Below are 27,792 nucleotides of genomic sequence, written 5' to 3'. Positions count from 1 at the left end.
TCTCAAATGAGAACTACAAAGTTGAGGTTGTTTAGAAGGGTTGTTTGAAATATTCACAGTGAAACCTCTTAATTCCATTGTTTATGAGAACATTATGCAACATTTCTGCATGATGATTTGTTTACGTGGCTATTAGTTATTGTAGTAATTTATCAAGGTAGTAACTTTTGTTTCCTATTTGATGGAGATTCCATCATATACTTTTGTCTTATGAGATTTAGATCTTAGCAGCTACCATTTTGCTAAAATTGCCACATATGTATATTTTTTCCAACTGGGAACATAGTTATCCACAGGACATTAATGTTTGAGTATTTTATGGTGATGAATAATGCATTTCACATTTATTTTAGAAATGGAAACATTTTGTTTTACATGAGGACATAATCATTTAATATTACCTTTATAAGTTTGTAATATATTATTTTCATATAAGATGTTTTAAATGATTTATTTATGTTAACTTATATGGGAACTTTTTACTCCTTAATAAGTAAAAAGTTTAATTCTAGAAAGCATGTTTTTTTTTAAGTTAAAATATTTGAAAAATATTCTGTTAAATAAAAACACAGGAACTAGCTCATGCTAAAAATGTTGCTAGACATTTATTAAAGTTTGGAATTAAAACTTTTGAAATTATACATCCTTAAATAATATTTCTTAAAAAGCAATATGGAGTAGTAGAAATAAGCTGTAGATTTCCATTGGTTGAGTACCTGGAGTGTGGATCTTTGGTCCACCAGGGCCTTTTCCTTGGAGTGGAGTTCGAACCCTGTCATATAGGTCATACTTGTTGTTCATATTTTATCTTGGGCTTTCAAAGGTTTTTGTCAGAAGTAATAATCTATTATTAAACACTATCCTTTTAAGAGACATTTAAAGTATTCAGAAGTTTTTGACAAAATTAAAAAATAAGTGTATGACCAACATATTTATTAGTGATTATTACAACTAAAACTTCACTTTCTTATGCTAAACAGAAGAGAAGTATTGTGAGAAATAAAGAAAACGAAAAGCTGATGTGAATATTTATAAAGCAATATTGATTTATATAAATTACCAAATTACTAGCTATATTAGAAAAATTTCTCTGAACTGTCCTGCAAATACCAACTGTATTTTAAATAAGCTGCCTTATACCTGCCTGCCAACTCACCTATTACTGCAAAGTCTAGGACTCTTAAAGCCAATATGAAGCAAACATTATTACAATTTTTGTAAATTTTTATTGGGGATTTTAAATGGAAATTTAAGCTGTATATTTTAGTCTAGTCCCTGAGGGCTATAATGTGTGTGATTACATGTTTACCACATTTAAAATTTTCTTTTCAAATTAAAACCAATATTTTTGTAAGCATAGTTAAAATTGAAAATTCAAAGTTCAGAATCTTTAAGACATGTAAATAAAAAAGTGAGTTGCTAAAAGAAATACAGTAATGGTTTTTGATGACCTAAGTTACTAATTTCATTTGTTATATTCCAAAGGTCATTAAAACCCTTAAAAGTCAACATATTTAACTCAATCAAGGAAAAGAAGTGAACCTCATCAACTGTAAATGTTTCAAGAGAAATTTAAAAATTATAATTAAAGTAGCTTTGACAATTTTAAGAGTATTTAACCAGGACTGTTGCTTTAAATGTGTTCTTTTGCCTCTGTTTAAGGATGTGTGTCAATTATTTACAGATCCTGTGGTTTTGTGGAAATTCCCAGAGGACTTTGGAGACCAGGTTGGAACCACATAATTTTTTGTAAAAAATTTAAAATTGAAATATTACAATTACTCCTACTCTTGCTGCTGCTGCAGCTGCTACTACACTACACATGAGTAGCTATAATTATTTTCTCTTGATCAACTGTGAGGAAAAATCTTTGTCAGGTAATTCTAACATTTCTGTCAACTTGATGTTGGAATCTATTGATTATCTTTTTTCTTTCATTTTGAGATCTTCCTAGTTCTTGGTATAAGAAGCGATTTTCAACTGAAACGTGGACATTTTTGTATTACATTACAAGACTTGGATCTTTTTTAGCTCTTTTAATTGGCTTCCTTTCTTGGGTACTACCTCATCACCAGCAGGTGGGGGTAGAAGTCCAGATTCCTCACTCGGCCTCCACTGACAGGTGAGAGGGATTCTTGTTACTGCTGGGTGGGGATGAACATGTTCTAGTGCCCTTCCCCGTGGTCTCCCCTGACACAGTAGCAGGGGCAGGAGAAGAGCTCACTACCCAGTCAGCAGAAAGCCCCAGCGCCCTACTTGGTCTTCTCTGACACCCCCTCTGTGGGGGTGTTGGTGTGCCTTGTTAGCCTTGCCAGGGTGGAAGTTTAGGCTACCCATTTGGCCTTTACTGGTGTGGGCCATAGTTTTTGCTGTGATGTTTGGATAGAGGAGAGTGGTTATTGTGTAAGAGTTTTCTCTCTTGTTCAGCTGCCCCTTTCCTGGTCCTGTAGCTTCTAGAGAGAGCAGGCTTTTGTTGGCCCTTTTTTCATCTGTACCCATTGGCATTTCTCGGTTACCAGCTTGTTCTCCTTCAAGTCTGAGATATATGAGGCAAAAGGAAAACCCAGGGAACTCACCACCATAGCATCCCTCGGGCTGTGCAGTCCCTGGCCCGGCTGCCTTTTTCTCTTTCCCATGCAGCGTCATCTTTTTATGTATATGTGCAATCCACCACATCTCTTACACTCTCTTTCACATGTTCTGTCTTCAACTCTCTATAATATATAAACACACACACATATATAGTGTCTAGGGTTTTTAGTTGTACTTAATGAGTGAAACAGGGAAAACTACTTATCCATCGTCCTGGAAGCAGAAGTCCACCTTGGCTTTAAGGGTAGTTTTTGTACATCAAATGGTACATTAGGTTGTTTTCGTGCCCCCCATCCCCCAGCCTGTGCATATAGGGCCCCATTGCTTCTGACCTTTGGAGTCTAGACACCGAGTTTCTTTGTGGGGAATTTTTCCTTTTTTTTTTAAATTGCTTTTACAGCCTTTGTCTTTGGTCTGCAGTTTCACAATTATGTATTTATGTATGGATTCTTATTTATTCACATGATTCAGAGTTATTTTTTATTCCAACAATCCTTTCATTTTCATTCTATAAAATTTTCACCCATTAATTCTTTTAATGTTGTCTCTCTACTCCCATTCTCCTATTTTTTTTTTTAATTCCAAAATGTCTTTTAGACCCTTTCCTTCAATCCTCCCCATCTCTTAAATTCTCTATCATATGTTCTATCTTGAACTCTCTATACTGGTGCCTGGTAATTTCCTCCAGTTTCTATTCTAATTCACTACTTCTCTCCTCAGTCTTGCCCACTTTGCTTTCTAACATATCCATTGAGTAATTTTAATTACTGTAATTTTTATTTGTAGATATTCTAGATTCTATTAATAGAAATCTATTAATTCTTTCAAGACATCCTATTCTTTTTTTTTTTAGGATTCACTTCCTTTTTTATGGTATTGATCATATTGAAGATACTTTATCAGGTTGTTCTTTTTTGTGTGTTTTGCTTTGTTTTGAGACAAGGTCTTTGTCTCCCAAGCTGAAGTGTGGTGCCACTATCGTAGCTCACTGCATCCCCAAACTTCTGGTCTCGAGCAGTCCTCCTGCCTCAGCCTCCCCAGTAGCTGGGTCTACAGGTGCGAGTCTACAAGTGTGCACCACCATGCCTAGCTAATTTTTTTTATTTTTTGTAGAACAAGGTCTTGCTGTGTTGCCCAGGCTGGTCTCAAACTCCTGGCCTCAAGTGACCCTCCTGCCTCAGCCTCTGAAATTGCTGGCATTACAGGTGTGAACCAGCACACCCAGCCTATCGAGTTGTTCTTTTATTGAAATCTTGAAGGATTAAAGTATAGTCTGGCTGATTCACTCCTGGTGGCTTGTTTCCTTGAGTGTTTTGTGGTCTTACGTTTATTTTTGAAGCAGCTGTGCATGTGGGGATTGTGTGTGTTGGGTGAGGATATGTCCTTCCAGAGTGATCTGCGTTTGCTTCTTCTGGGCATCTCAGTGATACTCCTTTCTAGAGCCACCTTTATTTTTGCTAATTTCCTAACTTGGGGGTTCATTGTCCACATGGTTATTTAAATTTGAATCCCAAGCTTACTTGTGGTACCAGCCCATAATTAATTTTCAAAGGGGAATGTTTATCCCATTCTGCTGAGAGAGCAGGCAGAGTCAGGGAAGATTCCTTGCCTGCCTGAGCTAGTGAGTGTGCTTTTGTTTTTCATCTCACCCTTTCACTTCGGGCCTAACCCTGAAGAAAACTCAGATTCAGTTCCGTACTCTCTCTGTCACATGGACACCAGCTCTTGTCCCATCCCAAACTGACACTAAAGCCAATCTCAGTCTAGCAGCCCCCCACCCAAGGCCCTCATTGCTTTTTTCAGTTTCTTCTCTGTTCTAAGCGTCTGAAGATTTCCTAAAAGCTCAGCTATGCATTTTTAAAGTATGATATACTTTATCTAGCATTTTTATGTATTAATATTTGATCCCAAAAGGTTTTCAAACCAAAAGATTTTATATTTACTCTAAATAATTATCTTTTTGTTTGCTTATTAGTTTTTATTTTTAATTATTATGGATATATAATAAGCAGTTGCACATATTTATGGGATACATGTGATATTTTGATACAAACATATAATGTGTAACATTTGAGCTACAACTGCAGTCTCCATCCCCTGGGCCATGGACTGGTACTGGAATGTGGCCTGTCACTAACCAGGCTACACAGCAGGAGGTGATTGGCTGGAGGAAGAGCCAGCAAAGCTCCATCTGTATTTGCAGCAGCAAACCATCACTGCCCAGTGCCCGCATCACCGCCTGAGCTCCATGACATATTTGTAAATATGGTAATTATATATCTTTTGTCCAGGAAGGTACAGTTCAATAAATATATTACCCTTTGGCTAGTTGAGACTATGATGCAATCTGGATAGTAATAATAATAGAGTATATTTAAGCAAAATTACCATAGCAGAAAATGATGATTTTTTTTTTTTTTTATGAGACAGAGTCTTGCTCTGTCACCCAGGCTAGAGTGCTGTAGCATCAGCCTAGCTCACAGCAACCTCAAACTCCTGGGCTTAAGAAATCTCCTGCCTCAGCCTCCCAGGAAGCTGGGACTACAGGCTTACACCACGACACTTGGCTTATTTTTTCTATTTTTAGTAGAGATGGGGTCTCACTCTTGCTCAGGCTGGTCTCCAACTCTTGAGCTCAAGCGATCCTCCCACTTCAGCCTCCCAGAGTGCTAGGATTACAGGCATGAGCCACCACACCTGGCCTGGAACAAATATTTCTTAAAGTCCATGCTTAGCTATATGAATAGTTTAAGTTCCAGGATTACACGGATTTGTGAAATTCATTTTTCTGTGTACCTATGTACAGAAACACTTGAATCTTTAAACTGTGTTATACATTGTTCTTTTTCTCTCTTAAGACTTGCTATTGCCTACATATTGCCAGCTTCTTGACCTGGTTTTCTTCTTCTCTTTACAACTTATACAATGTATTGGGCTTTATTTCTTAAATAGAAGAGGGTATTGAACAAAACTCAGAAATTCCAATATTTGGGCTGGGCACAGTGCCTCACGCCTGTAATCCTAACACTCTGGGAGGCTGAGGCGGGAGGATCGCTCGAGGTCAGGAGTTCGAGACCAGCCTGAGCAAGAGCTAGACCCCCATCTATACTAAAAATAGAAAGAAATTATCTGGACAGCTAAAAAATATATATATAGAAAAAAATTAGCCAGGCATGGTGGCACATGCCTGTAGTCCCAGCTACTCAGGAGGCTGAGGCAGGAGGGTCGCTTAAGCCCAGGAGTTCGAGGTTGCTGTGACCTAGGCTGACACCATGGCACTCTAGCCCGGGCAACAGAGCGAGACTCTGTCTCAAAAAAAAAAAAAAAAAAAAAAAAAGAAATTCCAATATTCTTGTTAGTCTGACGAGCTTGACCATTTTCCCTTCAATTTCTTGGGTTGTAAAAGTATTCAATGAAAATGATTAAGCCTGGCATGCATTATTTATTTGTTTGTTTATTTTTATTATGGCAAAATATAGGTAACATAAAATATACATTTTATGTGTACAGTTCATTGGCATTAAGTACAGTCACATTGTTGTACAGATGTCACCACCATCCACCTCTAGAGCTTTTTCATCTTCCAAACTGCTGCTCATCCCCATTAGGCAGCAGTTTTCCACTCTCCCTCCTCCTGCTCCTGGCAACCACAGTTCTTCTTTATGTCTCTGTGAGTTTGACTCTCATTTAAGTATTTGTCCTTTTGTGACTGGCTTATTTCACTTAGCACAGTGTCTTCAGGGTTCATCCATGTTGTAGCATGTGTCAGAATTTCTTTCCTTTTTAGGGCTGAATAGTACTCTGTTGTGTGGATATACCACATTTTGTTTATCCATTCATCCTGCTGACATAATCCTAACAGCACTATTCTTTGAGTTCAATTGCCTGTAACCATCTGAATATCATGAGAAGTTGAATAGGGTTCACCTCTGAGTGATGATGAATATAGTTCTTAAGAAACAGGCAGGGCTCAGTGGCTTATGCCTGAAATCTCAGCACTTTGGGAGGCCAAGGCAGGAGGATTGCTTGAGGTCAGGAGTTCAAGAACAGCCTGAACATCATAGCAAGAGCCCACCCCCATCCCCTACAAAAAATAAAAAAAATATTAGCCAGGTGTGATGGCATGCACCTGTAATCCCAGCTTCTTAGGAAGCTGAGGCAGGAGGATCACTTGAACCCAGGAATTTGAGGTTGCAGTGAACCCACTGCATTCTAGCCTGGGCAGCAGAGCCAGACACTGTCCCAGAGTGACAGGGCTGGGCCAAATGTCAGGAAAGAAACAGACTATTGGAGCTTAATGTGGGGAGGGAAGGTAGCCAAGGTTAGGGAGTGTTTGATCTGGAAAAGGAGGAGCGAACAAGGGAGCCAGGACCATGGAGCAGGATGTTCCAGGCCACACAATGAGCTGGGCAGCAGTGGGGCTTGGTGGTGGTGAGTCAGGATCGTGGGTGAGGGCTGGGCTCGGCAGTGGAGTGAAAGGGAGAGGGAGTTGGTGTTCTCCTAAACACTTCGGTTACTGTGCTAAGCAGAACGCAAGTTCTTTGCTAACCAGAAAAAATGAAGTGACTCACCAAGGAAGGTTAAGTCTCCGGTGGCCTGGCACAGTCGGCGGGGGGACAGCCTGAGCACAGGGCTGGCTTTGAGGACTTGGGCTGTCCTGGAGAAGGACTAAGGCCCGCGAGGCAGCGGGGTAGCTGCCAGGCGACCGCAGCGTGGGGGCAGAGGCCTGGCGGTGGTTGGGTGCGGAGGGTGCAGGTGACAGGGGAAGGCATGCCTGGAGCAGAATGTGTGGGGTGTGAGGGATGGGACTTGGCCGGAGATCGAACGTGGAGGTGGACAAAAAGGAGTCGAGGATAAACGTGGGGGTGATTTGCTGTGGAGCCTGGGCGGGAAGTGATGCCCCTTCCTAGGCCAGCATGGGCCTGGAGGGAGGGACCAAAAGGAATTCTGTCTTGTAAATGTGAAGTCTGCCGTGTTTATCAGGCAGTCTCATGGCCGTGTGGGGGCATCAGTGGGGTCTTAGTGAAGCAGTCTGAGCTGGAGACAAAATTTGAGTCGAATGTCACCAGGAAAGAGAGGCCAGGACCCACGCAGTGGAGCTGCAGTCCCCACAGGGCAGATTGAGAGGGTCCGGCGCTGGGGTGGCGGTGGCCGGCAGGTGCGAGACCCGGAGACGACGAGCCGCAAAGGCGGGGTGGACGAGGACAGGAGTGCCCACTAGTTTTGGGCACACGGAGCTGGGGGACCTCGGCAGGCTGCTGCGGAGAGTGTCAGAGACGGACCCAGGGCGGGCGCAGCAGAGAAGGCGGCGGAGGCAGGGCTGAGGACTCCGGGCAGCCGGAGGGAGAGTAGCCGGAAGGACCGCCAGCATGTTTTTGGTTGGTGTTTTAGGATGGTAGGTGCCAGGGCCACCTCTATTTTGCTGATAGGAAAAAGATACAGCAAAGGGGGAGAGATGGGTAATGCGGGGAGAAAGCGTGTTACTGAGAGAGAACAGTCCCGCGAGTGTGCGCAGGGCACGGGGCCGGGGATCGGTCTCCTGTCTGGTGATGGACAGCGGTGACCGTGGATCCTGGCCGGGAGACGAGGCGGTTCCCATCTGAGGACATCCCTGTTCCCTAGAAGAGGCGGAGGGGACTCTGGGGAGCCCGCCTGGGCTTGGCGGTGGCTCTTCTGCCTGCAGACGCCTCGCCCTCCTCAGGAGTCTCAGGGCGAGGTCCACTCGTGGCTGCTTCGGCCCTGAGAGAGCGTCCTCCTGTCCCAGGCCGGCCTCCCCACCTCCTGTCGTTCCTGTGACCTGGTTTCAGACAGCACAGCTCCCCACACGTGTGTTCAGTGTCTTTCAAACGTTTCTATATTAGAACAACGTCTGCCCTGTGTTGTGGTTCACAAAGCAAACGTGGGTGTTTTTGTGGGAAGATGGTATTTAGTAGTGAGGGTCTCAGCTGGTTGGAAGTAAAGCCAGTGTCACTCTTCCAGGTCCGTGACAAGAAGTTACTACAGAGGCGCAGCCGGGGCGCTCCTTGTCTGCGACATCACCAGGTGATGCCAGCTCCCAGGGTAGAGGAGGCCGCCCAGCACCGCGTCTGCAGCCCGGCCCTGGCAAGGCACACTCTGTGCCGTGTGTGCCGTGTGCTGTGGGTGCCCGGGCAGGCAGTGAGGCTGTCACCCAGGTGTCGGGCAGGCGGTGCGGCCGTCACCCAGGTGCCCGGGGCAGGCGGTGCGGCCGTCACCCAGGTGCCCGGGGCAGGTGGTGCGGCCGTCACCCAGGAAGCCCCTTACTTCCATCTGGGTCTGAGAGGTCTTGGAACGAGCCCCCACCACTACTTTACCACGTAGAGAAACATGTTCACAAGGTTTTAGGTAGATAAAGCAATTCTTCATGTTTCATTACATTTCTTAACATGATGCCTGGACACTTTCCTCAAGGTTCACGAAGCTTTCTGTGTGGTGAGTTCTTAGAAGTGAGTTTCTCTGGGCGGAGATTGTCTGGGTTCCAGTCCTGGTCCCGTTACTAGCTGGTAACAGGTGCTTCAGCTGCCTGGACCTTGGTTCCCTGGTCCGTAGATGAAGGTGATAATAATCATGTCATCCTCGTGAGGTTATTGGAGGTTTAAATTAAGTTAACGTGAAACATTTATATTGTAGCTATTAGCTACATATGGCAATTTAAATGAAATTAAATAAAGTAAAAAATTTAGTTCCTCAGTTGCACTGGCCACGTTTCAAGTGCTCAGTGGCCACGTGTGGCTGGTTCCTGCTGTGTTGGACAGGGCAGGTTAGAGAACATTCCTGCCCTGAAGAAATTCCGTCAGATAACCCTGACCTCAGTGTTTGCCAGCACAGACCTAGAAAGGTGTCGTCTAAACGGTATCATCAGGGGTTCCTTCCAGGTGGGAACCAGTTCAGTGAGGGGACATCACCCGGCTGCTTCCCTGCTCCAGGCCGTGTCCTCGGAGCTGGGTGCTCTGCGAGAAGGCAGGCAGCTCCTGGCCCAGCCCGCGCTGCGCTTGCCTGGTGAGACGCTCAGCTTGCCAAAGTGTGAAGTCATCAATCAGGGTATCAAAGTGTCATGGTCAGAAATTTGTCCTTAGACACATGAGAGCTGGAAACAGCAGGTTTGAGAGTGGGTCCTGGAGTCGGCAAGGTCCTGGCTTTACCACTGGCTGCTGTGTGACTTTAGGCAACTTAATTAATCTCTCTGGGCCTCAGGTTTCTCATGGAAAAGGGGGGTAATAGCAGTCCATCACAGAGTCCTTATAAAGCGTCAGTGTGATAAATTCCTACAAAACAACCCTGCCAGCACGTTGCAGGGTTGACTCGGTGGCAGCCATCAGCTGTCATCTTGCTCACCAGTCAGTGTCTGGACCGTGCCTGGCACATACTAAGAGCTCAACAGATATTCATAAAAAAAAGGAAGGAAATTCTGTTTCCTTTTGCTTGAGCAAACAAAAAACAACAAACTCTCTGGCTTATTGTCTCATTTTTCTGGAAACAAAATGAAAGAGACCCTGGGAGTGTGTCATGTACTTGGTGCATTCAGGTAATCTGAGTTACCTTAAAGGTGTTGTTGCCATTACCTCAAAACGTTGAAAAGCAGTGTGAGTAGTGAGAATGACTAGAAAGAGTTGCTAGCTTTATAAAATGCATGTATTATTTTCACAATCTTATATTATGCAGCCAAGAAACCTACAATGCACTTACTAATTGGTTAACAGATGCCAGAACGCTAGCGAGTCAGAACATTGTGATCATCCTCTGTGGAAACAAGAAGGACCTGGATGCAGATCGCGAAGTTACGTTCATAGAAGCCTCCAGATTTGCTCAAGAAAATGGCAAGTGACCTTTTATCTCTTACTGTTTTTCAAATGGCAAATTTGGGGGGTAACAACATTTCTTTGAGTTTAAAACATCTATTGGAGTTTCAAGGTTATATTTAGGAAATGTAGAATTTGAGATTGTTTTTACTATAAATTTAGACTTATTTAGTGTATTTTCAGTATATTGCATTCTGCCTACAAAAGTTACTATGATGATAAAAGCAAATCTATTAACATTCATATGACTTTTTAGTATTAGATCTTTGAATATTAGAGATCTTGGGTTAAAGTGAAATTTATTTATTTATATATATGCGGGGGGGCAATGGAGACACACACACACACACACACACACACACACACACACACACACACACGCGTCCAGTGGCGGGAGTGCAGAGTGAAATTTATTTATTTATATATATGCGGGGGGGCAATGGAGACACACACACACACACACACACACACACACACACACACACACACACACACACACACACACACACACACACACACACACACACACACGCGTCCAGTGGCGGGAGTGCAGTGGCGTAATCATAGCTCACTACAACCTCAAACTCCTGGGCTCAAGCAATCTTTCTGCCTCAGCCTCCTGAGTAGCTGGGACTACAGGCATGCGCCACCACACCTGGCTAGTTTTTTGTTTCTATTTTTAGTTGTTCAGCTTAATTTCTTTCTATTTTTAGTAGAGACGGGGTCTCACTCTTGCTCAGGCTGGTTTTGAACTCCTGAGCTCAAGCAATCCTCCCACCTCGGCCTCCCAGAGTGCTAGGATTACAGGTGTGAGCCACTGTGCCTGGCCAAAATTCAGACATTTTAAATAACTTTAAGTTTTAGAACCAATGAAGAACTACAATATCCTAATATCGGTGTTTGATGGGATTCTAGGACTACTGTATTACATTCTTGGAAGCTGACTAGTTTCTTGCTAAGAAAATAAACATGAGAGAAACACATAAGCCAGAGTCATGACAGTTTTCAAAGATCTGTTTAGAAATACAGAAGCTAAGAATGTTAAAAGCACAAAAGGAATTTTCATGTGACTGAAATGTCCACATCTTTACAAGTGAGGACACAAGAGGCTGGAGAGGTCGTGGTTTGCCTGGAGAGCAGCGAAACAGGCCTGTCTGAGGACCGGCAGTCCCTCTGCTGGGTAAAAGGAGCGCTCATTCCTATAAGGCCTCTCCACGGGCAGAGTGACAAATTGCGATACAGTCCCCTAGAAAGTACAAAGACGTGTAGATTGTACTTGTGGTAACATACAGATTGTTTGAAGAAGGAAATTGCTGCTTTTGGCAGAGCCGTGCGGCCGGTGCCTTCTCCCGCTGGGCAGTCGTGCCGGCTGCAGAAGCCTCGTTGCTCCTTCCGTCTCTCCAGTGGATTAAGTGCTAACACAAGATGGCAGCTGCTTTTCAGAAAAAGTTAGAATGCTTCTAACATTTTAAAAAACATAACTGACACATGTTGATTTTGTATTTACAGAATTACATAGTTTTATGTCATATTTTGTCTGCTGTTCTAAGAATGCTAAATGGGCTCCTAGTAAGTGAAAACTATGATTCATCTTCTAAATGTGGTGTTGTATTTTGTTTGATATCAATTTCAGAGCTGATGTTTTTGGAGACAAGTACGCTGATGAGAGAATGTGGAAGAGGCTTTTGTACAGTGTGCAAGAAAAATACTTAACAAAATTGAATAAGGTAAAAGCCTTTCCATTAATAAACTTTTCATCTGCGTGTTTTTACTCTCTAGCTCAGTAATATCACCTTTTAATATTTTCAGGAGCAATTTGGTCAAAGAATATTCTCTCTGCACCTGCCAACCTAAAACCGCCACTTACGGGTTTGCAGGTCACATCCCGTGGCTGCGGTGAAAGCCGCCCTCTGGCCAGGATGGTTTCCACAGCGATGAAAGGGACGGGAGACCAGCTCGACTGGGGGGGGGGCAGTCAAGGTTTCAGCCAGTGTTTGCCCTTAGAGCCACAGTCTCCTGGGCTCCTTCGCTTAAAGGAGGAGGAACAGGCCTTTTTTCACTCTCTGTCAGCAACATGCCGGTTCTGTTGGGCCTGGGCCACATGTAACGGCACGATGAGCGCATCCTGGAATGTTGGCAGTTGCAGGTGGGGCGTCATGGAGCTGTGCAGTCAGGAGTCATTTTATTTCTGAAGCTAACTGAGCATGCCTCGATTGTAACATGCCTCGTTGTTATATTTGTTGCTTTGGTAAAAATAACTTGAAATAACTCTAATGTGGGCGACTGATGAAATGCTATGTAGTTGTCCCTTACTAGAGTTTTTATTTAAATATTACCGAACATATTTGGGTATTCACTTTTTAATCATTCAAATATCTGAGTGCCTATTCTTTGCCAAGTGCTAGGATACAAAAATTAATCACAATTCTTGCCCTCAAGAAACCATCTTTCAAGGGAGACAATCAAAAGATAATGATAATCCTGTGAGGCTGATGCAGCGATTGAGAGATGTGCAGGCCCCTGGCATAACAGAGAAGCGGGGCCTGCCCCACCCCATGTCTCGGGGGGCCTCCAGGAGGAGGTGATGGCTGAGCTCAAACTTTCAAAGTATAAGTAAGAGTGAGCCAGCAAGGGAGTGAGGGGGAGGGAGTGGCAGGAGAGAAGGTTGAAGAAAGGCAGGAGCCAGCCAGTGGCCCTAATCGAGGATCTGGAACTTTTTCCTGTAGGTTACGGATTCTCAGTGCGGGCTGGGTGCTAGAGTCGCTGGGATGCATGGGAAACTGTAATCCCAGGCCCCACCTCTAGGGACGCCAACTTCACTGGGCTGAAGTATGGTTTAAGCATCAGGATTTTTACATGTTCTCTTGTGTGATTCTAATGCTCGGCCAAGACTGAGAATCACTTCAGTGGCGGGGTGGGGTCAGCTGGTGAGTGACGTGGTCAGGTTGTGACTTGACATCAGTCATGTAGCAGGTGGTTATGTTGAGGACAGATTGAAGGGAGGATAAGGCTAGAGGCCAGGATATCAGTTAAGGCATTTTTGAGTAATGCGAGTAAAAAATGACTGATTAAAGCTCAACAGGGGCCGGGCGTGGTGGCTCATGCCTGTAATCCCAGCACTCTGGGAGGCCAAGGCGGGAGGATCATTTGAGCTCAGGAGTTCGAGACCAGCCTGAGGAAGAGTGAGACCTCATCTCTACTAAAAAAAAAAAAAAAAAAAAAAAAAAAAAAGAAATTAGCTGAACAACTAAAAATATAGAGAAAAAAAGATTAGCAGGGCATGATGGCGCATGCCTGTAGTCCCAGGAGTTTGAGGTTGCTGTGAGCTAGGCTGACGCCACGGCACTCTAGCCCGGGCAACAGAGCGAGACTCTGCCTCAAAAAAAAAAAAAAAAAAACAGGGAGGAGGCGTCCCTGCCGTCCTCATTGCGGCCCAGCCTGCTGGCAGGGTCTCCACAGGAAGAAACGTAACTAGACAAAAGAAAGTTCATGTCAAGAAGGCACAGCAACTAGGCACACGATGCCCCAGATATAAACCTACCTTTGCAGACATTTCAGAAAAACTGCTGCACATTCAGCAAACATGATGCAGGATCCATTGAAGAGCTGCCTGGGGCCGTGGGGTGACCCAGGGTTATGGGTCCCTGTGTGCTGTGTGTCCTGCCTGCACCTGACAGGGCGTCTGGGGGGATCTCTTCCTCCTTAGCTCCTCACTTGTCAGTGCACTTTGCACTGCCCTGTGACCTCTGTCTCTCTCTCTGTCTCTGTCTGTCAGTCACCCCCATGCCCAAGGCAGCCAAGCTGTGCCCAAGGCAGAGGAGGGGTGTCCTGTCTCCTTTGCGAAGGGAGGCCACAGGCCATTGGACCCCCCCTTGTGCTTCCCATCAGGCCCCACGGGGTGCTCAGGGGTCTCACCCCTCCTACCTTCATCTTTGGTTCTTCCTCTCCCCAGTGGGCCCAGTGAGCTGCAGGAGGATGCAGGGACGGCAGGGCTGTCACAGGCACTGATGGAGCAGGGTTTCCCTCCTGGTGGTGCTGACCTGTCTGACTGCCGAGAGCCGATCAGAAGCGCCGCCTCCCTGTCTGCCGAGCCTGAGGTCCAGTCTGTTCTGGATGGAGCAGGTGAGTCTTCCCGTGATAAAGCTGGTCAGTCTCACTGGCATCCCAGGTGGCCTCGCTCTGCTCAGTCCTCTGCCTGGGCTGAGCGATGTCCCTGCAGGCTGACTCAGGAGACCCTGTTGGTTCCTGTCAGGTGCTTGGGCAGAGTTTCCTGCACAGAGGGGAGGTGGGTCTGAGAGCTTTGCCGTCTTCCCAGCACCTGGCCGTGTCTCTGCCAGCCCGGCCCCCACTGCCCTGTGCAGGCCGCAGATGCACAGGCAGGTCCCAGCCCCTGCAGCATGTGCACAGCAGGGTCTGCCCGAGTCTCCCCTGTGAGTGGCATCTCATGTCCCCTGCATGTCCTGGGCGGGGCCTCCACTCTGCAGGTGGAGCTGCAGCTCCATGAGACCCATTGGCAATCAACCAGGGGCTCCAAGGTCCTTGTCTCTCCTGCCCTGTCCCCAGGGTCTCTGCTCTCACCTTGGCTGTCCTGGGGCCCTTGGAAAGCTGCAGGCTCAGTGGCACAACCACCCCGCCAGGCCTGGGCTCCCGTGAGCAGGACGGGAGATGCTCAGACAAAGGTCTCAGAAGGGAGCTGAGTGTGGGAGGGGACGGCCCTGCCAGGCGTCACTAACCACGGGCCAGGAGAGGCCAGTTCTCGTCTGCAGTGGGGTCACAATCACAGAAGGCCACCTCCTGCGTGGCCTCCCTGCGATAGTGTGAACCGTGTGTGTGTGCAGTGCCCAGCCGGGCCCGGCAGCGGTGGCACAGGTGGTCTGCCTCGCCCACCCTCCCCCTGCAGGGAGAACCCCGGCAGACACAGCACGAATGTCACCTAAATGACACGTGGATGTTTTAGCAAGGATTTTCTCCACGTAGCTGTGCAACACCAGGCACAGAATTCGGGAGTGTGATGGACGCTGTCCCTCGCCCTGTGCTGGGACAGCGTCTCCGCAGCGTGGGTTGCGTAGGCTCCGCCCGGAGGGAGGAGGCTCCGGGCAGCAGCAGGAACGTGCCACGTGCCCAGCCGTGCTGTAACCGTCCCCTGTGGGACCAGGCTGGGGAGACCTGGCTCTGCAGCCATTCAGGGGAGGGCGGGAAGGGGGTCCACGCAGCTCAGGGCCACCAGCGAGACCAGGCTGTGTGGACAGCCCCTCAGTCTGCGTCTGCAGTGGTGCGAATGGAACGTCCCGGCGGGAGGACAAGACTCCCCGGGGCGAGGTTGGGTTAGGGACACCTGTCTAACAGTCTATGGAGGAGGGTCCGGAATCCGTGAGGGCCACACGGCTGGACACAGGAGAAACCTGACAATGATCACCCTTGACATTCGACACCATAGTGCGGTGACGCCCAGCTCAAATATTTGAATGACCTAAGGGAGCCGAGGGGAGATGAGCTTTGTGACAATCATGAGGCTAAATAAGTAAAAACGTGAAGGAGACTTCAGGGCGTCAGGAGTTGGCCACGTTCCCAGGAAGGTTCCAGACCACCACGACCGTGCAGGGAGGGAAAGGCAGGTGGGGAGGGAGTGAGTTCACCTCGAGGGACAGTAGAGAAGGGACCAGGTGACGTGCTGGGTCCTGGGGGAAATTCCTGCCTCAGTGCCCTTCAGTCCCGCCGAGTGTGCGACGCTCATCCCTGGGCTTCACAGTTCCTTCCGCAGACAGGCGTGTCGGGGGGAAATGTTTCCCCAGGAGCCCAGCAGGAACTCTCACCAGCTCTTAGTGAGTGTCCCACTGGAGTGACGGTTCACGGTGGTAAACTGCGCCTTCAGTCACTATGGGGGCCACCAGGCCGAGGGAGGAGCCTGTGCACAAAGACCTGGATGCTAGAAGGTCCCTGGTGCAGGGCTGGGGGGGACAGCCTGACCCCAGGGGACGATCTGCACAAGGACAATTTGGGGGGAAGTGAGGTTGGGTGAGAACGTTGGGCCACAGTGAGCAGGACCACAAGGTGGGGGGGGTGACGTGCGTCGTGTCGTGGGCCGTGGAGAGGAAGGTCTTGGAGGCAGAGCAGGACGTGGTGAGAGCAGGACTGTGGGGGCTGAGCCCGGTGAGGGACTGACAGTGTGGAGGTGGCAGCATCAGGGTCCCAGTCGGGAGGACACTGGGGAATCCAGGCGGCGATGACGAGAGTCTGACACAGTGTGAGCTCTCAGGAAGGTGACACAGAACACATGGGGGTATCTAAGTTTGAGTGTCTTCCCCTTTTGCCAGCAGAACCAGGGAGCCCCTCGGCTTCTTGCCATTTTCTCATGCAGCCACCAGAGGGCAGTGTGGGACTGCTTATGACAATGCCATTGTTCCACTTCAATACTTTTTTTACAGGTTAGCTAGCATTCAGAATGACTTCTACTGTCTTAGAGAATTTTTAAAAAAATGTTTACTTGCTATTATGCTTTAAATCATTTGGAAATAATGAAAACTTCGTAGAAGAAACAAATATAAGTTTATCCCACTGACTGGAAGATCTCTTTACACATGTAGACATGTAAAATTATCAATCAATGAGTCAAGGTGGATCTTAACCAAACAAAATATTAAAAATTAACTGAATATGGATACAATAATTAAATTTAAGAACTAAAACTAAAGGTCTTAGAAGAAAATGTAGGGGGAAATCTTTATGACCTTGGATTTGACAGTTTTGTAAACATGTCACCAAAAGCTTTAGCAGTAAAAGAAGAAAGAAAAAAACAGATAAATGGGGCACCAACAAAATTAAAAACTTTCCTGTCTCAAAAGACACTCACAAGAGATTGTAAAGACAGCTCATGGGATGGCAGAAAATACTGGCAAATGATAAACCTATTAAGGATTTTATACCCAGAAAATATAATGAACTCTTATAATTCAAGTACAGAAACACAAACATCCAACTAAAATGGGCAAAGGAATTATATAGACATTTCTCCAAACAAGATACATGAATTGCAAAGAAGCACATGGTAGACGGTCAACAGCATTAGATATAAGGGAAACATGGAAGAACCCAACAATGAGACCCCAGTCCACACCACTAGGACGGCTATAATTAAACAGCATCAATAGTTGCGTGAGTGCTTGATTGAGGTCAAAGCCTGGATGAATCCTCTGTGACGTGGGGCTTTGCCTCTGGGCTCTTGGCTCTGCACATATTTCATCTTCATTGGAATCATTACTTTTCTCTTTCTTCTCACACTCATTGCTTCTTCCTCTTCATCCTCACGACAGCACCTTCCCTTAATGGCTTGGGACATGCTTCCCACCCAAATTGGTCTCACACTGACCATGGCATGGTTCCCACTGTCTCCCGTGGGGGCTGCCCTCGTGGTCTCAGGCTCCTCGGGGTCCTCTGTGCTGAGCTGACTTCTGCCAGTCCCGACTGCTTTCACCTCACCTGGATGGTTTAAGGGAAAGTCCAGGACTGCAGAGAACCAGAACCAATCTCTGCCCGGGCTATCTCCAAGGGGGAGAAAATCAGAGGGATGTTTCTAAAACAATGACCCACATGAGAGCTGAGGTTCCCCAGCAATTAAATCAGAGGGAGAAACCTAAAGGAGAATGGAGGAGCTAAAAGCCAGGCTGGGGAAGTGGGGTTCCCACTTGTGTCCCCTACCAGGTGGGACACCTTATGTGGAAAAGGGGACAGTTCCCAAAGGAAGGCCACCATGGACATGGGACGTGGTCTGCTCTAGCTGAGTTGTTCCTGTGGCTATCAGAGTTCTGGGGACCTTTTCCCAGGATGTGCATTTAATGGTGGCCTTTTTTCTTACGTGAGAATCTCTAGGGATATTTCTCTGAAATAGATTCCTGGGCCTTATCTCCAGAGATGTTTTAACAAGTGTCCCAGTGACTCACATGCATGTTCTTTAGCCCTGTGTCTAGTAAAGTCCGGGATGCCTTTCAGATTCATGTTATTCTATTTAACCATCCCAAACCCTAGTGGTGACTGCTGCCCTATTTTCCACATGAGGATTATAGCCTCAAAGAGGGTAGAGAAATTCTCCTTTGAAGCATCCCTGGCCTGCGAGAAGCTGCATTTGAATCTCAGATCTGCTGAGCCGAGGCTGTGCTGCTGTTGCTTCCGCACTGACCCAGGATGGAATTTGGCTGGGACGGTGGTTGGGATGAGAGGTCTTTGGTAAAAGTGAATGACTCTTAGTGACGGGGAATGATTCACTTGATTAGTACTGACTGTTTACCGTAGCAGGTGCTTGTGGGGACACTGGAGACCTGTCATCACCAGGGCGGACAGAGTCCCTGGTCTGCTGAAGATCATCTTCCTACTGAAGAGATTATAGATAATCACCTAATATACTTCTTTTGTGATTCTGTTACATATAATTTATCCTTTGTGTTTCTTTGTCACCTGAGACCAGTCATTGATTGAAAACTGAGTATAAATAATAGAACTGGATCAGGCATAGTGGATCCAGCCTGTAATTTCAGCACTTTGGGAGGTCTAGGAGACAGATCACTTGAGGCCAAGAGTTCAAGACCAGCCTGGGCAACATAATACCACAACATTTCTACAAATAATATTAACAATAATAATAATAAATGAGCTCTGGGTACTGGTGGGCACCCGTTGTCATAGCTACTCAGGAAGCTGATGCAGGAGGATCCCTTGAGCCCAGGAGTCTGGGGCTGCTGTGAGCTGTGTTCATGGCCCTGCACGCCAGCCTGGACGACACAGCAAGACCCTCTTCTTAAAGAACAAAATATAGGGCTAAGAACTATAGAACTGTGATAAAAGATATGTCCCAGGATGGAGACATCTGAGATGTTTTAACAGTGGAAATAGCCATGTTGGATCCCAAATCCCAGAAACAGAGATGTGAGTTCCTGGTGGTAGAGCTCGGTGCTTTGGACAGGGAAGCTGAGGCCCAGGCTTGTGAGGTGGCCCTGCTGCCAGCAAGGGGTGAGGGAGCTGGGGAGAATCTCTTAGTCCTTCTGGGCCTCAGTTTCCCCATCAGGAAGTGAAGGTTCCAACTGCACCTCTCCCAGGGACCTTCCTGCCGGGTTTGCTCTGAGTCTCTGTGGGCAGAGCTGTGGTAAAGGTGCCCTGCGACCCGCAGTGGAGACCTGACCTTGGTCCCTACTGTGACTATCTCCTGCAGGGCCCTGAGCTGAGGCCACACCCTGAGAACTCAGAACTGAGGGAGCAGATGGAGGAAGGGGAGCCGGCAGGTTGGGGGATGAGAATGACCGAAACAAGGACACGGGAACGGTGGTGCAGGTGGACACACACGGGGTGAGAATGAGGACAAATTGGGTTTAGAGATCAGGAGTCACTGAGAGATGCCTGTCATCACCCAAACCCTCCAGGGCCAGCCTGGACAGAGCAGTGGGGATGGGAGAGGAGCTCAGGGCACTGGGGTCCTGGGCACCTGGCCAAGGACACCCACAGGCTGGACTCAGAGCTGGTTCACACTGAGGGAAGCACCAACCCCAAGAGGAGGAAGAAGTGACCGTGAGACCCTGCCCAGCTCCAGCAGCCTCGTCCTTGGGGCTGCCCTGGCAGTGGACGCCCTCCAGGTCAGGGTGGGCTGAGCAGGAGAAGGGTGGACATGCTGCTCTAGGCCAGTGACCCGGGGACAGGGGACCCTTGCACATGAAGTAGTGACACTTGGCTATTCTCTGTGCCTTTCAGTTGAGAAAGGTCTGGTGGCAGCCCAGGGAACGGGCGGAGAGGTCACAGACACGTCATCCCCATGACGCAGTGAACAGGAAGGGAATTCCTGAGAGCAGTCCCGGTGTCACCAGACCCCCACAGGGGACTGTCCCTGAGTTCTGATACTGTAGGGCAGGGGTCTCTCTACAGAAGGAGACGTGCAGCTCCCTGGCAGGAAGGAGGGTGTCCCTCACAGAACACTCGGGGAAGGAGTGTAGACGGGGTGCTGGAGTCAGAAACCACTTTTATTCAGTCACTGACGACCACTGCGGGGAGCCCCCTGGTGCCGGGCCTGAGTGGGAACCGTGAACACGGAGTTGGTGAAACCGTGTCCCAGCATCCACGGAGCTCTCAGACCGGTAGGCCGTGCATCGTGGCAAGTGTGGTCACGGTGAGGGAGGGTCCCATGGGGTGTGGGGGTGACCTCAGTGGCTGTCCTGGTCCCCCTTCTGTTTGTTTCCAGCAGCTGGTGGGCCCTGGGTGACACAACACTCCTGACCTCCCAGGACACCACCAGCATCTGCCTCCAGGTCGTGTCAAGGTCAACAGAGCCAAGGTCTCCAGGGGGAACTGCTGACTCCGTCATGGGCACCTGGAGACACCATGAGGCCAGTTCAGTGGGACCCTTAAGTCCATGTCTGCCAGAAAGGTGACGCTGGTCCCTGTTCTTGTGGATAATTACATGTTTCCACACCTTCCTAATCTCCCATCCCATCAAAATTAATTAAACGATGACTCTATTTTTAGAATTTCAGTAGCTCATAATTTACTCTCAGATCTCGCAGTAAAGAACGAGTGTGGAGGGAATAAAGCTGTTTCCGTGTTTGCAGGGGACACGCAGGGACTGGGGCTGGACTGGCTTTCTGCATTCACAGGCTCGGGGAACATCGTGACTCTTGTGCTCAGAGACACAGAAATGTCCCACACCCTTGTTTCACTGTCTGTCCACCCTGTCCCTGTCTGAAAAATCCGACATCTGTGCTCACCTAGGGACGCTGAGCTAAGTCAGTTGAGCTCAGCGAGGGCAGTTCCTGATCCCTGTGGGTAGTGTCCTGTGCTCGTCACACTGGGGGGCAGAGGACAGGAGCTCCGGTCCCCACTGAAAGGAGCTGAGAGTTGTCTGCTCTGAATTCAGCCAGGGGTGTGTGTAGGTGGGGAATCAACAGCTCACCCCCTCGCCCCCCTGCTGATGAGGAAGAGGATCATGCGGAGCAGGGACAGCCCCGGGCTTTATGCCCCTCCTCCTGATTCATGCCCACACCATGTGGAGAACGTCCTGCAGAGAGTGTCCCAGGTTCCTGTGTCACAGTAGTGTCACACATCCTCAGCATGGCTCCTCTCCATGTGTGTACGTCACAGATCATGTCTAGATTGTAGCAGCAAGAAGAGAAGCAGCGCAGTGACGGACTGGAAATCCTTGCACGATGTCTGCTTGGGCAACGGGTCTCTACAAAGGTCAAGAACCTGCTCAGAAAGTGACGCTTTGCGGAACACACGGATGAGCCGGGTCCAGTGTCCTGTGGTGGGAGACACCTGACTGCATCTCGCAGCACCTGGTGACTTCAGGAGCAAAAACACTCTCCACTTGCCCCAAATGGTGGCCCTGTACACCAGAACAGAAGGTCTTTAATGCAGCAAATAAGCTGGGAAAATGGCTCTGCTTCTACGGCCAAGGAATGACATGGGTCTCCTGGGGATGACACAGCAGGAAGCAGATGGAACTTAGCACAGTGGCCACAATACAGCACATGAACTGGCTGCCTGCTGTGGAGCTGTGAGTGAGCTGCTTAGAGAAACAGAAATATTATCTTTTCAAAAACTGTGTTTGGTTGAAATGGGGACCCAGTGGCCACTGGGGCTTAACATACATCTCATAACTGACATCATCCACAGTGTAGTGTGGGGGTGTTTTAGGGTGGAGGGAGACACTGTCAAACGTGGCCGAGCAGTCCTCCTTCCTTCACTCTGACATGAACGCTCGGGGCCCGCGATGACATGAGTTCCTCCCTCAACTCAGGCAGGTCCAGCAGGTGAACTGCAGAGACCTGGGCCACAGGGCGTCTCCCAGGTGTCAGGCTCACCAGACCTGGGTGGGACTGGAAGCCAAGAATGTGAGGAGGTGGCGCAGGGGTCCCTCTCCCCTGCCTGCCTGTCCCTCTCAGCTCAGCCTCACCTGCTGTGTCCCTAAACCACATTGCATGTGGGCACCATGGAGGCTCATCACCCCAGCCAGAGTCATGACCTTGACCTTCCCATGTTCAGTTAGTGGAACACAACCACAGCTCAACCGTTTCAGGTCAACACACAGAGCTACAGAACAAGGTTTCATAAAGGTGCTCTGGATCCTTGTCCTGTGCAGCATGTGAATGAAATGACCAAAAATGTAAAACCTGCCATGAGGTTGACAAGTCTTTTCAATAGAGATGGTCACGTCGTGTATTCAAGCACCTGCACATGAACTAGTTTAATCACTGTGACGGCTGGGAAAGGGAACACAAGGGAGTAGAAAGAAATCCATTAGCAGCAAATATGAAGTTTAATGTTCAGTGAGAGGAAGTAACAACCCAAAGCACCCCACACACAGGAGGACATAGGTGGTGGGAGGTCACACGTGACGCAGGTACAAGGAGAGACACAGCCCCCTGTGAGACGACTGAAGCCAACGTAACCCTGGAATGCAGCAGGGACACTCAGACAGGACAGAATTTTGTTCTATACTTTCTAATGGATTTGGAGGGATGGGAGAAGATGCAGAGAAGAAAGTCACGAGAGATTTACATTTTTACATCGCAAAAGTTTGACGTTATTTAATTTAGGAAAAGTCATAAGATCTGTTTTCATGGTAAAGAAATGGTTGGGTGACTACACAACCATGAAGGAAATAAAACTGGGGAGGAAACTGTTCCTACCTAGATATTTCCATACAGACATGGGAATGGACAAGAGGAAACGTGCTGAGATTTACTGAGAAATGAAGGGGTCTGTGGCATGAGCACGTGTCTACACCACTCTGGAGCATGGCTGCTCAGGGGGTGTCCCCATCAGTGGTGTCCCCTTTAGGCCAGACCACCTGGCTTGTGCATCGGCATGGCCCAGGCACCTGGGGGGCAGGGCTCCTAACATTCCGTGCACCCGCACAGAATTCTGTTATGGCGACTGAAGACCGTTACGTGGCTCGCTGAGCTCCACTGGCTCACTTTTCTTGGGCTCTGAGCTATAGTCAGTGACTTCAGCTCTGAGCTCCGGTGTCCTGAGCCTGATTGACTACAAAGTGAAGGACTGTTGAGTGCTGTGGGGTGTGGATCACGTTTTTCCAATAGTAAGTGAAGAAGTCCAGTGTTGGTCCTCCCTCAGTCCTGATGAAACCTATTGGATTTGATTTGTTGTTCACCCACCGTGTGTTTGGGTTTCTTCTCCCCAGTCCCAGGCTGTGCCTCTCCTGCCACAGCGGCCAGCATGGCAGGGTCCCTCTGCTCTCTGTCCAGGCAGAGGGCACAGATGGACATCTGGGAACAAAACAGGGAACTGCGCTCCCAGCTGGTGGAGGCTAAACAGCAGGTTCTGGACCTCAGGGAGAAACTGGACATTTCCGAATCAACTGCTTTCTCCCTGGCCAACCAGCTGCGGAAATACAGTAAGTTCTGTAGGTTCACCATGTTCAGTGACAGATGGTTGTGTGTATTCTCTCTGAGGAAATAAAGTTTCTAGACTTGGTGCTTCTCTTCCCTTTATCAAAATAAATTTCATCCTGCTATATTCCCAAGAAGGGAAAAGGGGGTATTTTAACCCTGTTTTTCTGAGGATGGAGAAACTGAGGCACACAGAGTTTGGCCATGATTCCAGGTGAGGAGTAGGGTGGGGCATGAGGTAAAATGTCAGTTATTTATTTCTGCAGCTGCCAAGGAAGTGCCTGTGATTTGGGCACAAGCTACACCTGTTTTTCTTAGGAGCCTGTGTACTGCACAAAATCCTGCAGTCACATAACGTCACTGTGGTTGTAATTTCTGGGACTGATGAGCTTCCGTTCAATTGTGGTGAGGCCCAACAGGAAAGCACTGAGCTGCCCCCTGGGGAAGGTTGGGATGGACACAGCCCCTGCTTCAGAGGAGCTTCCAGAGGAGCGTGCTCCTAATGGCAGTTGTGACAATCCTTAGTGACCCTGTCCAGGGGGCTGACCCTGGTGGGAGAGAAGCTCTGCATCCTGGGACACCAGTTCTACTTTGAGTCCAAGAAAGTGATTTGAAACTTAGCTGGAAGGTAGATGGTGCTTCTGGTTATGTCAGGGACACTTTCCCACCTCTGTGTGTCCCCTGAGCTGGGGAACCTTCAGGGACACAGGACAGCCAGCAGGTGCAGGTGGACCATGATGGCCTGATCTAGCAGATGTTGGCCCACGTGTGAACAAGGGACGAGGAGGACAGCAGCAGCCCCTGTGACAAGCAAAGCAGTGTGTGGGATGGGCCCCCACCCCCACCCCAGTGCGCCTGGCCACTGCCAGCCCTTGTCCTGCCCAGAAAGAGAAGCCTGAGCGACTGAGGGGTCCTGGGAGCAGGGCACGCGCACAGCAGCAGGATTGGAAGGAACCTCGCAACTCTGAGGCTGAGCTTGCATCCTTTTCCTCCAAATTATTTTCCAATAAATCAGAGGATTATTTTTAATCAAAAGGAATTAAAGAGAAGATTAAAAATTGAAGCCTGTTATGGAGGTGAAGAGATGAGTTCTGGGAAAGGACAAACTGTGTTTTATTAACACCTTTCCATCTAATCATAACATAAGCATGTGAAATACTGTGAAGAGGAAGAACATGGAAGAAGGCTGAAGACCACGTGTACAGCAGGGACCCTGGGAATGTCTCCGGGCACCAATGCAAGTTGTTTGTCTATGGTGTGCCTCAGTTTCCTCCTCTGTTTACATGGTGCTATTGTATCACCTATTAATTGGAGTTGCAATGATACATTCATTAATTCCTGTGTCGCTTTTACAGCAGAGCCTGACAAGAGGAGCCACTGTGAGCTTGCAGGTCTCTCACTTCCAGTGTGACCCGAGCCTCACTAGCGTGTGGGAATTTTCTCTCGGGTCCTCGTGGTCTAACGCCTGATGTTTCCCACAGGCGCATCCAGATGCGATTTCCACCTGTGAGAGGCTGGTGCACTCTTTGCATTCCCAGCACGAGGGACCCACAAATCGTGGGGTCCTCAGGGCCTTCCTAGCTGTGCAGGTGTCACTGCATCGTGCCCAGTTCAGTGATTTCTGTCACAGGCTGCAGCTTGGTCACGAGGCCCGTGATCAGAGTCAGACCTTGGGGGAGAGAACTCTTAAATCCCAATTCGATTTTTGCCAAGTACCTTTATGTGCCTTTCAGCTTCTCCTTCCTCATCTTGCAATAGGAATTCTCAATGCCATGGAGACGGGAGGGTGAGAATTAAAGGTGTAGAAATCCCCACATAAGACCTGGGACTGCGGACACTTTGGTCCCTTGGAGGGACCCTGCCACCTCCCCTGTGGGCAGTGGCCACAGCTTCCCACTGAGGCCAGCGTGTGTATCTTTCTCAGAGTGTGGCAAGTTCAGGGATGTCCTGGAGTCCGTGCTGGGGGTGAGGCTGGACTTCTGGGAGGAGGAGTGGGCAGAGATGCTGACCCTGGAGGACGAGCTCAGGTAAGGCTGCTGTGTGTGGGGCAGACAGGGGGACGTGTGAGTCTCTGATGTGGGCAGCTCAGCTGGGACATCTAAGAGCCCACCTTGCCAGGGCAATGGCAGGAATGCACGAGGCCGGCATGTTTTTCACAGATATTAATAAAACAAGATGAAAACAAAACTAAGGATGTATTCTGGCCCACAACTGTGACTCAGAGCCAGGTTTTCTCCTTCCAAACAAGAAGTTGTTAGGGTGAAAGTCACGTAACATAAAGGTAACCAAAGGACAGTGACAACTCAGCAGCATTGAGTGTAGTCACACTGCGCATTCAGGTGATGGAAACACTAAAAGCCCCGACTCCACACTGTGCAATATATCCCTGTGACAACACTGCACTTGGACCCGTCACAGACATACAATTAAAACTTTACAGTGTTGTGCAGTCACCGTCCCATTCACTGTGAATCACACTCACCCTGACTGAATGTGGCTTCTGAGACTCTTACCCAAAGAACATTGTCCCCTTGGCCTGGTTATCCTCTGTCTTTCATGCTTTCAACTGGCCCCAGCGACACCGTTGTGAAGCCGATTCAGGAAGACACCTGGCTCCTCTACAGAAGGAAACAGGAAGGGAGCATCAAGGATCTCACAGGGACACACTGTGATGCACGGGAGGCTTTCCCTGCACATTCTTCTCTCTCTTTGCCACAAGCAGGTCACCAAATACGTGCTGGAATTGCACTTGGAAGGCTTCCTGGGGACACCTTCACAGAACTGTCTGCTACTGTGCATATACTCTATTGTCAACTGTGCCTTTTCATATTTGCTTTTGTTCCCACCATAGGGAAGCCAACAGGCTCATTGACCAGCAGGCCCGAGAGCTGACCCGATTGAGGCAGGTGTTGTGAGAGGGGAGAGACGGCTCATTTCTCCTCAAGCAGCACCTGCAGGCCATCCTCCTCCAGGACAATCCTGACAGCTGCCAGGGCCAGGGCCTCCGTGACCACCTGACGGAGGGGCACAGGCTGGCAGAGCACCTCGCCCGCACGCTCAGCCCAGGTGAGTGGCCACAGGCCCTCAGGACTCTGAGCTGCTCCCAGGTGCCAGCTCGCAAGACACTCCACTCACAATGTGGCTCTTCACCCAGCTGTCCTGGTTTGCACGTCACATTTATGGCCACGACAGGATCAGGGCTGGCCAGCGGGAGCAGAGGACAGAATACTCAGGGTGGAGGTCCCAATGTCCCCACTCTGTCCTTCCTCCTGATGCACCGTGGCCTTGAACTTATCAATTCTTTTTTCATGGGTTTTGCTTTTGTGTGTTGTGTCCAAGGACCCAAATCTAGGTGACCAATCCCAAGGATTTGTTCTGTAAAATTGCATTCAGTCAAAAGGCCACACTCAAGGATCTGGAAAGACACATGTGGCCCCAAGGTTCCCCACTCCTCAGTGGACCTTATACATATTTAATTAGCTTCATACTTAAGAATGTCTTTTTTGAGCTACCTTAAATCACATTGTGTATTAATTTGAAATTCCAGCTCTTGATTGCTGATATTTAACTCATCAATTGATTGCATATATTAGCTCTGTATCCTGCAACCTTGCTACCAATGGCTTATTCATTCCAGAAGCATTTTGTTGGTGCCCTCATTGCTAATTCTTTGGGATTTTTTAATATAGACATTAGCTTTTATTTCCTTTCTTTGTCTTATTGAAACAATTAGACCTTCCAGTGTGATGCTCAGTAGGAGTACACTTCTGAGGGTTTGGGCACTTCTGTGACTGCAACTGCCTATTGTTTTATTTCTCAAATTTCTGCAGACTCATACTCCAGCAATTGGTCAATTATGCCTTAGGTTTTCTTACCATAGAAACGGTCCACATGTAGAGATATCTGCTGGTGTTTGTAGGGGTAGTGTGGAGCTACTCAATGTCTGACTGGACATTTCTGAATTTCTATGCAGAAAACCACGAAGATCAGGAGGAGGAGAA

The 27,792-nt window shown here is 48.2% G+C and overlaps 1 protein-coding gene and 1 long non-coding RNA gene across 8 annotated transcripts in view; both read left to right on the top strand.

The window, feature by feature from the left end:
• LOC123626818 overlaps positions 1-10,425 on the top strand; it is a 33,404-nt gene extending 22,979 nt beyond the window's left edge. For all 3 annotated transcript variants that reach the window (XR_006731026.1, XR_006731027.1, XR_006731028.1), the window contains exons 4-5: positions 1,685-1,728; positions 10,311-10,425. This is a non-coding gene — a long non-coding RNA (uncharacterized LOC123626818). The remainder of the gene's footprint in view (positions 1-1,684; positions 1,729-10,310) is intronic.
• A 1,620-nt stretch (positions 10,426-12,045) lies between these two features.
• LOC123626816 (putative neuroblastoma breakpoint family member 5) lies at positions 12,046-26,814 on the top strand. Of its 5 annotated transcripts, XM_045536052.1 has the most exons (5): positions 12,046-12,136; positions 14,362-14,531; positions 23,584-23,796; positions 25,716-25,818; positions 26,643-26,814. In XM_045536052.1, exons 2-5 carry the CDS (start codon positions 14,417-14,419, stop codon positions 26,704-26,706), a joined length of 495 nt encoding a protein of 164 aa, XP_045392008.1. In that variant the 5' UTR covers positions 12,046-12,136; positions 14,362-14,416; the 3' UTR covers positions 26,707-26,814. The 5 variants fall into 5 exon arrangements, 1 of the variants encoding a protein (XP_045392008.1); XR_006731022.1 differs by lacking the exons at positions 12,046-12,136; positions 23,584-23,796; positions 25,716-25,818; positions 26,643-26,814 and adding exons at positions 19,609-19,742; positions 20,416-20,521; positions 20,669-20,911 and having other exon boundaries at positions 14,443-14,531; XR_006731024.1 differs by lacking the exons at positions 12,046-12,136; positions 14,362-14,531; positions 23,584-23,796; positions 25,716-25,818; positions 26,643-26,814 and adding exons at positions 19,021-19,742; positions 20,416-20,521; positions 20,629-20,911.
• Positions 26,815-27,792: the final 978 nt, after the last annotated feature.

The sequence above is a fragment of the Lemur catta genome, chromosome 23 (assembly GCF_020740605.2).
Source record: "Lemur catta isolate mLemCat1 chromosome 23, mLemCat1.pri, whole genome shotgun sequence".
Taxonomy (NCBI): domain Eukaryota; kingdom Metazoa; phylum Chordata; class Mammalia; order Primates; family Lemuridae; genus Lemur; species Lemur catta.
This window is presented reverse-complemented; position numbering and strand designations above follow the sequence as displayed.

Excerpts from the sequence above, each read along its gene's own strand:
- LOC123626816 (XM_045536052.1), top strand. The coding sequence starts at position 14,417 with ATGGAGCAGGGTTTCCCTCCTGGTGGTGCTGACCTGTCTGACTGCCGA. Across the intron at positions 14,532-23,583 it reads GTCTGTTCTGGATGGAGCAG|TCCCAGGCTGTGCCTCTCCT; the intron begins GTGAGTCTTCCC and ends TCTTCTCCCCAG. Across the intron at positions 23,797-25,715 it reads CAACCAGCTGCGGAAATACA|AGTGTGGCAAGTTCAGGGAT; the intron begins GTAAGTTCTGTA and ends TATCTTTCTCAG.